General features: G+C 43.7%; 1 protein-coding gene across 3 annotated transcripts in view; it reads right to left on the bottom strand.

The window, feature by feature from the left end:
• The window catches only part of RAPGEF4 (Rap guanine nucleotide exchange factor 4), a 336,825-nt gene that overhangs the window by 136,815 nt on the left and 181,381 nt on the right, over positions 1 to 18,629 (bottom strand). For all 3 annotated transcript variants that reach the window (XM_056110137.1, XM_056110139.1, XM_056110136.1), the window contains exons 5-6: positions 10,250 to 10,322; positions 5,518 to 5,537 (exon numbers count right to left, since the gene is read on the bottom strand). In XM_056110137.1, the coding sequence (XP_055966112.1) occupies positions 5,518 to 5,537; positions 10,250 to 10,322 (93 nt within the window). The remainder of the gene's footprint in view (positions 1 to 5,517; positions 5,538 to 10,249; positions 10,323 to 18,629) is intronic.

Genomic DNA, 18,629 nt, shown 5'->3' with positions numbered 1-18,629 from the left:
GCAAAGAATACTCCTGAACAGAGAGCCAGGAACAGACCCTAAATACTATCACGTGTGGCCCAAAATCCAAAAAGAAAAGAATTTCGTGTCTTGGGCAAGGCTGTAGCTCAGACATGGAGTGTTTATTTTACATATACAAGACCTATGTTCAATTCTCAGTACAAAAAAAAATCCTCAAGTGGATGTCATTATAATAATTTCCAAAAATTATTCTTCATATAAATAGCACTGTATCACTGTTCTCCCATTGTTCATCGATTTGCTTGAGCGGGCACCAGTAACATCTCCATTGTGAGACTTGTTGGAACAGTTTTTGGCTTATCGAATACGTCACAGGGGGCTTGCAAGGCTTTGCCGTGCAGGCGGAATACTCTTGGTAGCTTACCAGGCTCTCTGAGAGGGGTGGAGAAATTGAACCTGGGTCGGCCTCGTGCAAGGCAAACACACTATCACTATGCTATCGTTCCGGCTCTTCACATAAATCACGATCATGACCATCCTGTTATTAGTCGATTGCCGCGAGCAGGTCCCAGTAACGTCTTCTTCGTCCTAGCCCTGAGTTTTTTTTTTTAAAAGTGCCATATTCAAGGCTCTTTTAGAGTTAGGAGAATGAGACCCATCATTGTTACTGGTATTTGGCATATTGGGTACACCACGAGGAGTTTGCCAGACTCTGCCGTGTGGGCAGGTTACAAGTGTAACGGCAGAGTCTCCTGCCCCCGCGCCTGGCTGTCCTCGCTGGGGCCCCTTGGAGGGGAGAGGTTGAGTTTTCCTCCCCGCCCCGACCAGGGCTCCGGCAGCCGAAGACCTCCAGGACCAGCCACCACCATGCTGAGACCACTCTCCGCACACATGAAGGTACTGGCAGAGGGACAAAGCCACGCGGGTTCCGGGGCCGAGATGTCCAAGCCTACTCGCATTGGAGTCGAGCATCCTCCACCCAGATCCTCCAAATTCCAGTAGGCGGGGGTCACACCCACCACCTGGCCCCCTGGCGCCGTGTAATCCCATCAACGGCCAAGACTCAGAGACTATAAAATGCAGCTCCCGGACGAGACCAGTGCAGTCAGTCTCCTGCCCCTGCGCCTGGCTGTTCCTCGCTGGGGTCCCTTGGAGGGGAGCGGGTTGAGCTTTTCTCCCCGCCCCGACCAGGGCTCCGGCAGCCGAAGACCTCCAGAACCAGCCACCACCATGCTGAGACCACTCTCCGCACACATGAAGGTACCAGCAGAGGAACAAAGGCACTCCTGGGGCTGAGATCTCCAAGCCTACTCAGATAGGGGCTGAGCATCCTCCACCCAGATCCTCCAAATTCCAGTAGGCGGGGGTCACACCCACCAACTGGCCCCCTGGTGCCGTGTAATCCCATCAACAGCCAAGACTCAGAGACTATAAAACCCAGCTCCCGGAAGTGTGCGGCCGCATTTGTGGCCGCGCAACATCTTATTATCTCATTCACATAAATAATGCATAATTTTTCTAAAACTTGACAACATCAACTTCAAGTAATCTGTTTAAATATTTAAAAAAAATTTATTTGGGGGGGGGGGTGAGGGGTTGAGCTACAGCAGATGGTGCTCAGAGCTTACTCCTGGCTCGGCACTCCAGGATCACTCCTGGCATTGCTCGGGATAACAAGTATGGTGCTGCAGATCAAACTGGGGTTGGCTACATGCAAAGAAAGTAGTTTACCCACTCTCTCTGGCCCTGTAATCTTCTTGAAATGAGGCTACCAAAATAGTTTCACTATTTTTAGAAAAGTTTGTTATTTGCTAAATCAGCTCTTCTCACGTTTGAGAAACTTTTGAGCTCTAAATCAATAGTGTTTTATATTAGAAACTATCCTTTCATATTTAGCAAGAAGCTTGCTGATCAAATGAACAGTACTATAAGCCCTAAGCCCCCCTCCCAAAAAAAGCTTTAAGTGATCCTTTTGAAAACAAGAAGTTCATAAATCAGAAAAATATGATTATTTGGTAATACCTTCATGAGTACTTTCTGCCTTCTTCTATGCTGAGGAAGAAGAGGATAAAATGTGCAAACTACAAAATTCCAGAGCAGCTGCTTCTCAAATGGAGCAAGCACAATAACCAACCAAACTCTATATCAGAAACAAAAAATTACACCCCAGCTCCTTCCTTCAAAGGACATTCTTAACATTCAATTATAAAGCATTCTGATAATTATGAGTTTGAGCTGTGTTAAACATGGTTGAGAAAAATGCCACCTCGACAGATCAGAGAGAAGAATTTCTTTAGAGCTGGGACTGCAGCTCAAAGGGTGTGCCTGCTTTACATGTGGGAACCCAGGGTTCCAGCCCAAGAATCACACAGTTTCCTCTAAGCACTACAAAGTGTGGCCTCTCTCTCAAAATTTTTTTCTTTTAAAACCAACAATGGGCTGGAGCGATAGCACAGAGGGTAGGGCATTTGCCTTGCATGCGGCCGACCCGGCTGACCCAGGTTCGATTCCTTTGCCCCTCTCAAAGAGCCTGGCAAGCTCACCCGCACGACAAAGCCTGGCAAGGCCCCCTTGACGTATCTGATATGCCAAACACAGTAACAAGTGTCACAATGGAGATGTTACTTGGCCCGCTAGAGAAAATCGATGAACAACAGGAGGACAGTGACAGTGACAGTGAAAACCAACAATAATCACAACCCTATGAAAATAACTACTTGCTTCATTGGCTCAACGGTTATTTTATATATATATATATATATTTATTTATTTCTACTAATTGTTTTAGAGATTACAGAACTCTGTGTCATCTACAATTAAATGTCCCTATCATTTATAACAAACAGTCAAACAAAATAATTCAGCAAGTTATCCCATTTGTTTCTACAAAAGTGCAATTTATGAAAAGAAAATTCCCTTTATGCAAAGTAAGTCTGGGTCTCAAGATAAGATATAGTTGACAAGGCAGCTAAAAACACCACTTACTGACGTCTGCATATTTGATTAAAAGTTAAACATGGTGATTAACAAAATCAAGAGTAGGAGCTAGAAAAGGGAACATATTCTTCCCACAAAGAAACTGTTTGGACACTGAAACAATAGTCTATGTGCTTTTATTTCAGCCCCCAGCCATATTATTGCTATTTAGAAACATAAAAGGAATATAATATTGCCGAGCATGTAGTTAAAGAAGGTAAAAGATAAAAGAAGTCATCATAGCACAACTCTTAGAAAGGAAAACTTTCAATTAACACCACTTTAAGGCTCTGAGCTCCCTTTTATCTTTCTAGGGCTGCAAGACTCCTCCTGAACGTCTTTCATGTCATCTGCTTTCCTTTCCCCAAGGCAGCATCCAGCAGCGGAGAGCTTTCCTACCCACATAGGGCAATACTATGTCCACACTCTTTGGTGAGAGAGGGGAAATGGGGATTCTTCTCTTGGCCCGAGTCTATGACACAGAATGGTCCAAACAAATACAATATGCAGATGCTATGACTGATGAATGCTGGGGAGAGAGACAGCTGGGCCGGCCACTGGAACCTTCCTGGCAACATGCTGCTAACAGCTTATTATGTCTAACTTGCTGCAAACTTCAAATTCCTACTTGGTCCCAAAGTGAAGCTACATAATGACAGCTGTTGGGCTCTCGGCTCAGAATGTGGTGCCTGTCATCCCGCTGCGGGGCATCCCGACCCAAAGGTCACTGGGTGCCTAAGAGGTACGGAGCTTCCTTTTGAAGCAGGAACATTTTTCCATCTCCTGGGGCTTGGCCATTCTGTCTATCTCTCCACATCCCTGAGGGTCCCCTGGTGAGGAAGCTCTGGGTCCTTTTATAGTTTTGCTTTGGCTAATGATCTGTGCATTATTTGTTGAAGTGTGCTTTGGGAGATCCATACCCCAAATCATAGCAGGATATGCTTTGTGCTGATTTAGACTCTAAAGACTGTAGCTTTAAGATCCTAACTTATTAACCATACATAAATTGTGGTCATGTAACTGAAGTTGGAGCTTGTGAAAACTTTGTCTTAAATTTCTTTATTATCAGTAAATGTTTCATTAGCATACCCTTTTCTTTGCCTTTCTACTCAAGTGTAAAAACCTTCTTGGGTAAAAAGGGGTCACAAGCAGAGGAAGTTTAAGAAGTGCTGCTTTAAGTGGCTCTTCATGAGCTTAAATAGCTAGAGCTTTATGCAACACCCAAACGGTTATGGTTTTTTTTCCTTTTTAATAGCAAAAGATCAATAGAAAGGTTCATTGAAGAAAGGCATTTTAAAAGGAGTTATAAAAGGCAAAGGGACAGTTACTTTACAAAGGGTAGAACATTTTTTTCAGAAGGAAAAAATAGCTAGAAAATGCTACAAGCCTTGAGAAAAAAATAATTACAATAATAGTTGTAACATTTACTGAGCTCCGTTGTGCTAATCTCTGTGCTTGGCACAGATGATCTCATTCAATATTCATAATGGCCTTTTAGGGGCACCATGACTAACAATCACATTTTAGAGACGAGACTGGGCTCTTTTAGAGATGTCAAGTAGTTCTTCCATGCCCACAGCTAGGAACCAAAAACTTCTGATGAACCTAGTGAACACAGTTTTGATGTGACATTTGAAGTGACTCTGCCAGGTCCTCAACCCAAACTGACAGGACTATACCTAGGTGCCACAATTTCCAATCAGACCTTTATAAGGCCAACACTGTGATAAGAGGAAGATTTAAGGGAAGTGAGGAGCAGATCTCTGAAGAGGGACACAGAAACAGTCTGAAAGTAAGTAAAAGGATGATTTTGCCCACAGACACAGTATCAAAAACAGGGAAAGGGGGACCAGCTGTTCTGTGATCTTGCCATTCGGACAGAGCAATCAAGGAACTCAATGACAAGGCAATTCGTCATTGGAAAGCCACCAAGCACCACCTGAGATGAATCACTCAGTGTAGGCTGCCATCATTAACCCTTTAATGTTGTTGTTGAAAGTCAAATTCCAGTTATTCTGATCAATACCATTACTATGACTTTTGTGGAAAGATAAGGCTTTTATTTCACCACTTTGGAATGTGTGCTTCACAACTGTTTCTTCAGGGAAATTTTGTTTGACACCTACCATTCTTTGTAGTTAGAGCAGCTAACTGTTTGACTTCCAAAGAGAAACACTGACTTTAATAAACTTGGGTATTATTAAGCAAATTCATAAACTGCCTGAATTTCCTACCGAGGGAAACCAACTAATTCTCTACATGTTGTTATACTAATGATTTGTTCTACTGCCTTGTATGCATCATGGGAAAAAGAAAAAAAATTGACTACATTGCTGGCTCCAAGAATATTTCTCCAGAGAGATTACTATCAAGGACATCTGATGACCATGTCAGAGCAATCAACCTTCTCCCCTGTATATTTCAAAGTGACTCACCAAAGATGCCAGAATAAGATTAGAAAAATATTTATGATTCTGTTGAATGTGGATAATGAATCTTTGCTGGTAGGTCATTATGGTTATTTTTTTACCTTATGACAGTTTCAGTTTTTAGAAGCTAGGCAGGGAGATAGCTACTCACATTCTCCTTGTCAGGAATCCCTAAAAGAAAAAAAAGAGAGAGATCATAAATCGGTAATGCCAACCAGTAAACTGGAACTAAAATACTATGCTGAATCAAACCGTGTGGAAGTCTGGTATCTTCGATTTGTGTTTCCATAAAAACATACATAAAACTTTTTAGAAAAATTCAGGATTGCTCTTCTGAATGACATGGCAAGTGTGGTCGTACTAGGTCATGAGCTTATGAGGAAAGCTTATGCCTCACACTGAGAAAAGCTTATGCCCCCACTCCTCACTATATATGCCCAATAGATGCCCCAAAGCACACATGATATTATTGTGGTGGCTACTGGTGGTACTAGAGCTCAAATCAGGGGTTTACATACTTAATGCATGTTTTCTTTTTCCACAGACACAGGTTGTGTGTGTAGTGTGTTTGTGTGTGTGTCTTACACTTTGGCACTGAACCACAAAGGCAGTGGGAGGTGGTGTTACAATGTGAAAATAGTCTGCCCAAATTCTAAATAATCAGGGCATTCTGAGTTTAAGAAGAGGACATAAAGAATTTACAACATTGGAACTAAAGTAAAAGTATGTCATCCTTCGTAGGAAGCAAAGGGGATAAGAATGGTAGAAACTATTCAGAAAATCCCCAAATTTAGCTTTGACCACCAAATTAGGCTAGGACACATGCACATGAGATTTATGTAGGAAGAGGAAGGGGCAGGGAAAGTCGTCCTCTCAAACAGCAATTATTAATGGTGAAGTTGGCCAAAATTTCCAGATTTATCAGAAAGAGTAATGTCAGTATTCTGAGACATCTCATAGGTATAATGGCATAAACCATCATCCATTCATCTGTTATTATATCTGTCTATTCATCCATCTATATTTCCATCCATTCACCCACCCCCTTTTCCTCCCTGCCTCTTTCTACTCATCCCTCTCTCTCTCCATCCCTTCATTTCTCGTTCTGTCCATATATCCATCCATCCATTCACCCATCCATCCAACTACCCATACAAACATCCATCCATCCATCCATCCATCCATCCATCCATCCATCCATCCATAGATCCATCCATCTATCCATTCATACATATATTCATACATTCTTTCATCCATCCATCCATCCATCCGTCCATCCATCCATCCATCTATCCATCCAACCATCTTCCAGTCAGTTCATTCAACAATCATTTTGACGGACTAGAATTGATTATATAAGGAGGTATAGAGTATAAAGAGGTTTACTTTCTAGAAGATTTAATACAATAAATACACATTTGGACAAATCACTGTATCTGAATAATTAGATAAAACTTATCTGGAGAGGAAAGGATGATTGGGTGCCAGAGGAACTTAAAAGTAGGGCTATGGCATTAACAATCTTGGAATTTCACTTTTCATGGCAAGCAATGGATAATCATAAAAAGCTTTGCAATACAGCAATAATAAGGAATGGGAATGAAGGGACTATTCAAAATGAAAATATATTTAGAGACAAAAATATAAGGTCTTTGACTGAATTCTAGTCTGAGAAATCAGCTATAGACATCCAGATGGAGAAAATCTGAATATTGACGGAGTCACTGTCAGTGTCCTCCCATTGTTCATCGATTTGCTCGAGCGGGCCCAGTAATGTCTCCATTTTCAGACTTGTTGTTACTGTGTTTGGCATATTGAATAAGTCACAGGTAGCTTGCCAGGCTTTGCCATGCGGGCGAGATACTCTCGGTAGCTTGCTGGGCTCTCCGAGATGGGGGGAGGAATCGAGCCTGGCTTGGCTGGGCTGGCTGTGCGCAAGGCAAATGCCCTACTGCTGTGCTATCGCTCCAGCCCGGGGTAGTAGATATTATTAAAGAAAATCATATATTCACTAGGTGGGATAGTGAAGTACCATGCATAAAAGGGTTTTTTTTTCCTTTGTGTGGTGATGCTGCCAGGGCATCAAGGCTACAACTGGCAGCACAAAGGGGCTACTACTGGCATGCAGTACCAGGGAAACATACAGTACCAGGGGAGAATGTGGGGCCAGGGATAAAATCTGGGCCTCCCACACTGTGGGATACCTGAAAACATTCTGCCTCGGCCCTCAAGTCTGGAGTTTTCCCACAGCTGTAGGTCATGCATCAATAGGTCCTCATGTAATCCCACACTGCATGAAAAGCATGTACTACAACCCACTGAGCGCTCTCACTCACTCTCTCTCTCTCTCTCTCTCGTTCCCTTACTTGCTTTCACTCTCACTCTCGCTCTCTTGCCCAGCAATCTTTATTTTTCAATACCTGCTGAAATATCAGGAAAAAATATACATAAATTATTAAAGAAGAAAACATGGTAAGCTATTAATACAAAGTATAGACTATGTTTATAATCACCATATCACGTTGAGGGGGGCTCCCAAGCAGTGCTCAGGATATCGGGAGGTTTTACTGGCAATTCTCAGCAAACCCGGCCATTGTGTCAGCACAAGGGCCTGAAGAAGCGATGTTGCTCAGGTCCTTTAGTGCTGGTAATACCTTGGCCACCCCTGGTGTGCACCCGGGGATGCTCAGGGAACCATGGGGTATTGGAAATTGAACCTGAGACAAATACATTCCAGGCATGTGCTCTAACTGCTGTACTAGATCTTGGTCCCAATATATGCACATTAAAAGTCTTAAAATAGTCATTGTATTGAAGTGATAACATGTGGGTGCTTGCTGTATAAATATGAACTTTTCCCCTATGATAAAAATTAAAAATTCTAACGGTTCTGTGTATGTCAAGTGTGGGGTGGAACAGGATGAGCTACTGGGGAATGAGAGCTCCTTTCTACCCTCCATTCAAGAGCACCAGACCCTTGGCCTGTGACTGCAGGGCACGAATTGGAGAAGAACAGGAACATCACTGAGGCAGCTTCCTGGGACGAGCATAAGAGAAAGAAAGCCTGCCGCTGTGGGTCAGAGCAGTAAGGGAGAAGAGAAATGCTGAGAATGCAGATGTGGCTTTGGCAAGGAGGTCTCAGCTCTGTGGGAACGAGCCTGTGTCCAAGCCCTGATTATCACAAGATGTGCAGGTGGATGAGAACCAAGAAGTCTGGGGACACTCGTTGAAGGCTCAAAAGGAAGTGGTGGCTTGGGAAAGTTTGGGAGCCCATCACTGGCAGGGAAAGGATTCAATGATGATGGGACAAGTACAGAGAAAGAGTGAACCGAGCCTAGGCTAGGCTGGAATACCACCAAAGCTTTAGGGGAATGAAAAGAAGTAGCTGTTGCCAAAAGGAGCATGGCCAGGGATGTGGAAGCAGATCAGGGGAAGACAGTTGTACCAGGAGAGAAGGCATGGAGGGGCCTGGCTGAGGTCTGGATCATGGGGGAATGGGAGCAGGTACAGCTGGTTCTAGGTTTGTACCGAGAAATGTCACACATGGTGGTTTGAGCCAGGAAGTTCAGGACAATGCTGAGGGCAAGAGAAAGGGCCACTGAAAAAAAGGCCAGTGGCATGCCTGGCATCTTTCTTGGCACCTGGAAACTTGACAAGCTTGGTGTCCTTGAAGCCTCATAACACCGCTCTGAGGAGAAGGAGACATGGCACTCGTGCGTTTTTTTGGAGGTGACATTGCTGGAGTTTCCACTTGGGGACCCCCAGATTAGTCACTCACAGGTCAGCCAGGAGAGATAAATGAAGATTAGGATAGGGAAGGACAGGAAGGAATGACCTGTGCTGGGAAGGAAAGGGGGCGAGTGGGGAGGCAGCAAGCAGAGGCCACTCAGAGGGGGAGGAAAGTGAGGACACCCACCTCAGCTCCTGGGCAAGTGAGGATAAGGAGTGAGTGACAAGCTGGGAGGCAGAGTGGCACTCCAGGAGCTTGGGAGAGCTGGGCAGGACGACCCTCCTCCATAGATGCCTGGAGAGCAGGCACTGCCAGCTCCATCACTGAGCTCAAGAGAGGCAGCTTCAAAGCCTGGGCACTGGCTGCGTACCCTGTCACGAGTGTACCTCCAAGAGCCGAGCAGGGACCTCAGGGGTGCCTCGAGCAGTTCCTAGGGATAGGGGTGAGTGCAGAACAGCTGCTGACAAATACCAAGAGCTGCGGGGACTCAGCCCAGGATGTCTCACCCAAATCTACCACTCCCAGAGAGGAAACTGCCTCCTTCTCAGATAAGCCAGAGGCTGGTCTCCATTTCAAAGGCCTGGGATATACATGAGCCTTGATTTCAGTGGAATCAATCCTAGCTCACATGGCATCTCTCCTGGATCAATAGCAACAACAGCACCAAGTGACGGGGCTCTCTGGTGTCCAGGAGAGATTGAGACAAACACGCTTCCAAGCACCCAGAAACAATGGAACTGCACCATGAAATGAAGTTCTTCAAAGAAAACATTCTAAGTTAGCTGAAGTGCCAATGGGGCCCAGTGCCTACTCCTCTCTCACACTTAAGACCACAGAAAGAAACAACACTAAAAACTTTTCTTAAAGAACTCAAGCGTGGACCAGAGAGACAATACAATGTGTAGGGCACTTGCTTTGCACATGGCTGACCTGGATTCAATACCCAGCACAGTTTGGTCCCCCCACCCCCTTATCCCCACCCCTACACCCAGCCCACCAGGAAGAACAAACAAGAAAAAGAAAAAAAAAGAACTCGAGTGTGAGCTGACAGGTCTGTTTATCCACAAGAGTCTGGGACCTGTTCTTGGGTCACATGAAAACACACCCCGCCCGCCAAACTCTGCAATACAGAATGTTCTCATTTTGCACTTACTGTCATTGTTAGAGCCCGTTTCCATAACACCATAAGGAGGAGCCAGAAGTCCCGCCATGTACTGTCGGTATTTCTGAAAGACAAGATTGTACACTCAGCACACAGATATTTACTCACTCGATGTGTTCATTCATTGGCATGTTAGGGAGCAGAATCACGGGGGGCTCAGGAAGATCAGAGTGTGGCATTTACAGAGCCATGAAAGGTGCTACCGTCTGTGCTCTGCAACAACGCTGCGTTCTCCTGGATGGGCAGAGCCTTTCTGTATCTGTGTCTGTGGCTCATTAGCCCAGTCCTGGGGGCTCTTACCTGCCCTCCTCCTCCTCCCCTGTTCTCACTCCTGCCAACATGTGCTTGGGGCAAAGACATTAACTGTTCAGAGAAAGAAGAAAAGAAATGTGCAGGCTTCTTAATAGGTGAATGGCACCGAATCAGCTTTCTTTCAAAGCCAACAAAAATGCACCTCTAAAAAAACGGCAGTTTTCAAAGAAGTTGATTCGCTTGCATTTCCTTACTCCTTTACACTCAGTACACCTGCCCGTTATTTGACCTCCAAATTGTCAAATGAAAACGTTTGGCTCCATTTAGATCTATCTGGAATCCCCTGAATTGTACCCTCCCCCTGGTTTTTGGTCCAGGCATGCTAAAAGAGTTGGGGTTCAGTGGAGTACTTGTTCCTGGAGTCTGTGCTGTTTTGAAAGGATAAAACTGGAGGGGGTAGAAGGGAGATTGGTGGCTGCAGGGGGCAGCCATTAAGCAATCTCAAGCATACAATGATGGGTAAGTGACATTTGTGCAAAACGGCAAATGAATCTCAGACTTCCTCTCTCCTCAGGTAAGAAAGGCGGCCTCCTCCCCTTTCAGAGTGAAAGCTAGGCAATTTCATTTATTGCCTGGTGTCATGTATATTTATGGTTTCTAGTGATAATGACACATAAATGTTCCACAGCACCAAAAGAATCAACACTCTATCATACGCTGAGGGTTACACAAACGTCAGCAGAAAAGACTCATCTGTAGAATGGGCAGCTGGCGGCACGCGGTATTCGAGGAACCATCTGGCCCATTTGGTAGATGTGAATGGTGTTTGTAATGGAACATTGATGATTTCTCAAAAGAGTCTTCTTCTAGTCAAGATGTGACTAGCTTTTTTTAAGAAATCTTTTTTCCCCCTTTTCATTCTGAGGCAACTATGCTAACACCTGCTTACAAACATTAACTCTCATGATTTTCTCTGCTTCTGAGATAACTCAAACCTATCCAGGCACACTGTTTTCCCTCAGTTCCTAACGATTCCTTTGATAACTTCACACTGCTGATTCCATTCTTCCTGGTGACATGTCTGCCCTTCTTCCTCATGTGAGAACACTGAGGCCTAGTAAACTCTGCATAAAACAGGCTCCACACAGGGCCTGGGTGATAAAGTTTTCTGACACCTCTCTTCAACAGTCTTCAAGTTATTCCTCCTAGTGTGGATAACTTCCTATCGGGCTCCCATACAAACAATTCATGCTAACAGAGTGGTGTTGCTTGGCACAGAGTGTTGTTTTGGGAGATACAGGTGTGGTCTCAGGTACATTCATGTCAATTCCCGTGAATTCTGTGGACACATCTCCCTGACCCTTGAATGAAGAGGACTTGCTCTTTCTTCCAGCCTCAACACTTGTACTACTGATCCATCAGAATGCACATCACAGGGCACCACTACTGAAAACAGCAAACAGAGCAGCCCTTCGGGAAGCAAAGTGTGAGATGGAATTCAGGATATGTATGCATCAAGACAGTGTTTCGGCACAGGAGTCAGTGAAGAGAACAAGCAGAGAGGCCCCTGGCCCAGCGAAGCACTTGTGCCTAGGTTACCAGTACTTGTATGTAACAGGAATTTTGTAATTATCTGCTGAACTTCAGGATTTCTTTTTATAGAAAAACACTGAAACTTATATAAAAGTAGAGTATCACCTACCCAAATTCCAGCCTCAATAATTCTCTGTTCATTACCGACATTTTACCTGCACTCACATCCAGTCCCTCCTTCCAGCAGTATCATGAAGCACATTCCAACAACATTCCCAATAATCCACAAATAGCCCAGGAGGAATGTTTGAAAAAAACGTGGGTTTTTTTTTGCCTCAAATAAAACTATAACACCATGATCAAAATTAAAGTATATGACAATGTCTCCACCTAGTTGATGTTCAAATTTCTGCTTCATAAATGTAATTGCTGAGCAGAATTTTAAAGCATTTTATTTCATAAAACAACATCTGCTCCAGTGTAACAGTTTTTGATAGAGTGGGAAAGCAAACGCAGGTTTGAAATAGCCGTTCCTAGAAATTATTTTCTAAAAAATCAACCTTTTAAAATCGATGGGATACTTTTTAATGAACATTCACAAAATCTGGGAGACGGATTTCTTATGTAGCATCCCACAGAGCACCTTATATTAACTAGGACACAAACAGCTCACTGGAGTAAAGCCTGTCTCAGAAAATTGGGATTCCTAAATTATTTGCACACTGCTTGATCCTTGGATATCATTTCATCTCCAGAGCACAAGTTGGAAAGCAATCTATAAAATATCACACAAGATGATGCCAAAGCTCTCTTACAACAGAAAGAGACATTAAAGTCTCTTTCTTACAGGGCAAGGGTCTAAGTGATAGCACAGCAGGTACTTGACTTGCACACGGCCATGGGGGTTTGTATCCCCAGTATCCCACATGGTTCCCTGCGCCTGCCAGGAGTGATTTTTAAGCACAGAGCCAGGAGTAAGAGTAAGCTTGCGCACTTCCAGGTGTGGCCCCCAAACAAACAACAATGTAAGGCAAAATTTTCTATATGGCAGATATGGCAATGTACCAGAAAGTCTGCTAACATACTATTGATGAGAGTGGGGAAAAGGGCTTTTCTCCTGTACTGCTTCTGTGAGTGAAAAATGACTTAACCTCAGTAGTAGGCACTTGGAAGACCATATAGCATGTTGAAGGTGCACGTGTTTGAGCAAGAAAAAAATTCCCTCAGCGAACAGATATAAAAATTTTCTGAAATACCTCAACATCCATGCAAATATACACATTGTTGCTCAGTTGGTAAATGCAAACAATATAACAACAGGGGTGAATGGGAAATAATTTAAGGGTTCATAAACAGGAACCATCTATTTTGCTTCTTTTTTTTTAAGTTTGAAAAATTACGGAGTCACAAAAAAAGAAGCAGTAACAGGAAATAATTTCTAAAGTATGTTGTTAAAGTTGAAAAAAGCAAATGACAGTACTGTATAGAGAGAACATCACCATTGTGTGGGACTAGAATGGATTTCTATGTGAATGCTCATAGAAATTGGTAAGGGGATAGGTAGTCTCTGAATGGATCCCAAGAAAGTAAGTGGGTAGTAACCAAGACTTCTTCCAGTAAAGAGTCCTGGGGCCAGACATTAAGGTGGGTGGTGAGGGAGAGGTTTAGTTGATAGAACCAACATGGAGATGGGGGGAATCCCCACTGAATCTGACCCTCAGGGCTCGACGGCAGGGGACACGAGGTATTGGACACCACTTTGCATTTGGGTGCACTGGTACAAATGAGAGATGATAATCAATAAATGTAGCGTATGGAGCGGTTCATCACTTGATCTGAACTGAAAAGTCACTTCAAGTTTTTGGAGAAAGTGAGTAAACATTGCAGGCAATGAACAAGATCACAGTGCCAAACAGGTTGGCCAACTTATCCCTGTGGCTGGTAGTTTATCAGAGCAGACCCAGCACATCCTTATGGAGGTAGGCTACTCTGTCCACCTCCCATGCTGCACCTGTAGGGTCCATATGTAGTGATCTGGCTGAGTTCCTGGCAGTGCCTTCTGGGCCTCATGGCTGACCTCTCTCTACACAGCCTTTGCCTGGATCCTAGTGCCCATTTCATTGCTCAAGAACTAAAATAGTTTCTTTGGGAATTTTTTTTATGTTTGGGGGGGCCACATCTGGCAGCACTGAGAGTCTACTCTCAGCTCTGTGCATGGGAGTCACTGCCAGCACTGTGGTTTGGGGAACCATAGAGGGCTGGGAACAACCTCAGGCATACCACATGCATAGATGTGCTCCGTCTACTGATAGCTCTCTGCGGCCTTTCACCTGGACAATTTCAAGTCCTCACATGAGCTCAGGGCAAGCTCAGCTTTTAGGTCAAGGATCCAAACAAAGCAAATTAGTTGAAGGAAGTCAACAATGATTTGAAGAAAGAAAACAGCCCTCAGGAACTGAGGATGAGGTTTAAGGAAGGATGCTAGGGTTTGATCCCTGGTACCACAAGGCTCTTGAGTGTCACTATGAGAGGCTCTGGTGACCCTGAACATCACTGGGGGTGCCTCCGTTCATCTTTAAAAACCTAAAGGACATGCCAATTGTTTAATGAGTAAAACTAATTTTGAAGGGACAGAGCACTCCATTTGGGGGACAAAGGGGGGGGGGGAATTCTGGGTCATGCCCAATCCTGCCCTGAGCCTTCCATGTGGGGGTCTTGGTGGGTTCCTGCTCAGTTGCAGCATTCTGTTCCTGTGTGTGTGTGTGTGTGTGTGTGTGTGTGTGTGTGTGTGTGTGCGTGTGTGTGGTGGGAGGATACGCAAATCCCCAGGCTGGATTCAGTTCCGTCTGACCCTCATGGCTCAGGCTTAGTCTTAGGGGGCTACTCCCACAAGCAGGTTCTCTGAGCACTCCAGTTCCAAGTCTTTTTTTTTTCATTGAGATAAAAAAAGTCCCTTTTGTTTCCAAAATACCAGAACTTTACAGATCACAAGATTAAATATTCTGAACCTGTGGTCAGAGAGACGGAATTCAAAGCTCTCCAAGAAGAATCCACAGAGACCATTCAGAGTGTGTATAGGTGTTCAATTTGGGGCCATACCTGGCAGGTGGTCCTCAGGGCTTTCTACTGGCTCTGTGACCAGGAGTCATTCCTGGTGGTGCTCAGTGAATAAATGAATGAATGAATAAATAAATAAATAAATAAATAAATAAATTGAAGGGGATGAAACTGAGGTCGATCAACCACCTTACCCACTGCCATATCCCTCAGGCGCAATCTGAGGTGATACTGGGAATCTATCCTCTTAGGAGGACTTCTATGGCTAAAGGCTCACTAAGTGCCAGATTGCCCTGTACCTCAGCAGCCAAACTAGCACAAAGCATCCAAGAGAGCCATACCCAGGGAAGGAAGGACCTTCCCCAGCTATGGTATAGAGACCCGGGAGTGGTCCCTGCAGGTCCAGGAGGGGAGGGGATGGGGTCAACAAGGGCTCTTCAGGGAGCTTTAGATTTTATTCTATATATGAAGGGTGTTTTATCCTAGTTTAAAGAGTTATTTTTATACTTTTTATTATAAAAGAGAAAACTATATTTGCATAATTTTCAAGCATCAAAGCATGAGACTTCAAAGAAATTCTGAGCTTTCTGCTAGTGACTTCTGGCTACAAAGGGCCCAGACCCCGGGACATTTTGCACTGATTTCCTCTGTATTGAGGGAACTTCAGTGGGAGTAAAAACCAAGACCTCTGAGGTTATGAAAAGCCTGCAGACACTGGCATCACAAAAACGAGGTCTTCATTCAAATCCCACCACACGCTCCCTGTTCACACACACCCTGTGTGAACTTGAAAAAGTCACTTCATTTAGTGTCCTGTCTCTTTCAAAGTCAATGAGAAATAACATGGAGAAATGGCCCAGAAGATATTGGTTACTTAATAAATTGTGACTAATAATAATAAGGGATTAATTGAGTAAATTGTCACACAGTTGATGGTGTTTCCCAAGCAAATCATCTTTGATTTTCGAAAAGATTCTCTACATTACCATTTCATACCTCTGAATCTATTCATGAACACATGATATAAAGACCCACAATACACACTACCTGTCTGTTAAATAGGGCTTTGAAGAAATAACTTTCTTTGGGGGGAGAGGGTGTCCCCCCTGGTGCTTCAGGTACCATGTGATGTCTGGGATGTAACCGGCATACATTCCACCACTTCAAACTTTCTCCCCAGTCTCAAGAAATAAGAATTTAAGTAATAGATTTGCCCTTTCCAGATGAAAACAAGACAATAATTCTCTTTAATTCAAATTTAAACTAAAATCCCCCAAACAAGACAGTTTGTTAAACATTTAAAAATACAATGGGAATACTGCATTCCACAAAGAAATAATTCTGGATGCTTCTATACCTGAGGAGATTTCTCACTATCAGATTAAAACAGGTTTTAAAAAGAGTGCAAGTATGACTTCTGTATCATCTCTAAAGTCATAGGTTGCCAACCACAACACCCCAGACTGAGTACAACTCACTCATACACATTGTACTGGCATAATTACAAACTAAATCCCTTTTTCATTTCAAAATATCTTATTTGCTTTAAAAATTATGAGATTCTCTTCATGAGGATCTAGTGGTTCAGTTTGAAACTAGTCAAGGGAAAAAAATGTATAGTGCATAACTAATATGTCTTCATATGAGTTACTTTGGGGGGATGAATTTTACTGGTAAAGATTGTCTGACACCCTGAAGTTCATAGCAATCTCATCTAAAAGCTATGAGGGGGGTGTGGAGGCTGAGCCACACCTGGTGGTACCCACTCAGGTCTTCCTCATGATGGGGCTGGGAGATTATAATGATGCTGGGGATTTGGCCACGGTTGGGCTGGTTCAAAGCAAGTGCCTTACCTGCTGTACTGTCTTTTTCAGCCCTCCGGAGCTATTCTTAAAGCCTTCACCAGTTATTCTACTGACTTCGGGGATAAGCTGGTGGGCATTCATGGATATCTTGAATATCTGCTTCTGAGCTGCTTCAGATTCTGTTTTCCCATTGATAAGAAATCACAACTGAAGCCCACAGCTCAGGAACCAAACTCAAGGCCAAGTGGAATGTAATTACTAAAGAAAACTCAAAATGTTCCATCTTCAATAGCAGACGTTTTAGAATCATTTTATAGTACTCTGCCTATTTTTACATTTCTACGGGAAAACAGTCCAAGGGAAAGGGAAGTGCCAGAGTTAGTCAACCCCAAAATAATTTAACAAAAATAAATAAAGCCTTTCAGTCCTCAGAACAATAAATAACTGAACTGATGTTTATTAATGGAATCCAGGGTCCATTCCTGGTAATACTCAGCCTGGCTATGTGGGTCTGAAGGTTTTGTGCTCAGTCCATCACCAGAAGCCACCAGCATTGGAATCTAACTCGGGACATCGTGTATGCAAGGCACGTGCTTCCGTCTTTGAGCTGACTCCTAGCACCATGGAGAATCATTCTGATAGAAAACCAAGGAGAGCATCAGGCTCCAAAGGGAAGAGAAGGAGGGTAAGCGTGGATATGTGGTCCTCAAGTGAACCTGGATCCACTGTAGCAGTGGGAAGCCATTTCATTCCAGAATAGAAAACCACCTCTGATTATTTGCAGTTCGTGATACTGCAGACTCAGATTTCTTGTTGAATCTGTGTTTTTAATGTGACTCAAAGGCTCAGAGCTTTGAAGGGAGGGCATGGAAATGACTGTAATTTAAGTTAGTGCACGCACTGCATTTGTGAGTAATTAAATTAGTCATGAGCTACTCTTAAGGATACTCACACTGAGAACAAGACACATATAGTAGGTCAGTGCTACTTGACTGAGAATCATAAAATAATTTCCTCTGGCACACGCAGCAAATCCTCATTTCTCTTGTTTCATGAAGCCTGAAGAGTCTGTCTAGCATAAGTGTCACTATGAGTGTTGAGAAAAAATAGCCACTGTCTCTGTGTTTAAAGAAAAAGTTGACTGGTATTTTGTTTAACTATATCAGCTTTTAAAGGTCAATTATTATTTATTATGTCTTATTCAGATTTAAGATGATCAAGTTCATTTTCATACAAAACAAATATCAATAACACAAAATTCCCAACAAGGACTTAAACACTAATAACAAGGATTCAGACTGCAGCGATCACTTACCAACCCTAAAATAAAGGACTGTTTCAAAGCCATTAAGAGCCCATGAATGCTGTTCAGGGGAACACCCTCCCAACGCTGAACATCTGTGTGTTGGCATTACGACATACTGCATGGAGGTCAGTAGGTAGGGAAGGAAGGAGGTGGGGGTGACTCCAGGTTTGCTCTCACCTGAGTGTGTGTCCTTCACCCTCAGACCGAAAATTAATAGACCGAAATCCCATGATGCTCTGAGAGCATGGAGCCCTTTTAAGTGAGGTTCCTATAAGAGTTCCCCAAGTACATCCTCGTTCCTGCCCAGATGTTGAGGGGAGAGCCAGGGCCAGAAGTCTGGGACCTGAAGCTGAGCCCTCCTCCATGCCTAGCAGCATGATCCAGAACTATGAAGGACAGAACTGTGAATATCACAATA

This window comes from Sorex fumeus, unplaced genomic scaffold (genome assembly GCF_029834395.1).
Source record: "Sorex fumeus unplaced genomic scaffold, SorFum_2.1 ptg000009l, whole genome shotgun sequence".
Taxonomy (NCBI): domain Eukaryota; kingdom Metazoa; phylum Chordata; class Mammalia; order Eulipotyphla; family Soricidae; genus Sorex; species Sorex fumeus.
The sequence above is the reverse complement of the archived record's forward strand: the minus strand, read 5'-3'. Positions and strand labels throughout refer to the sequence as shown.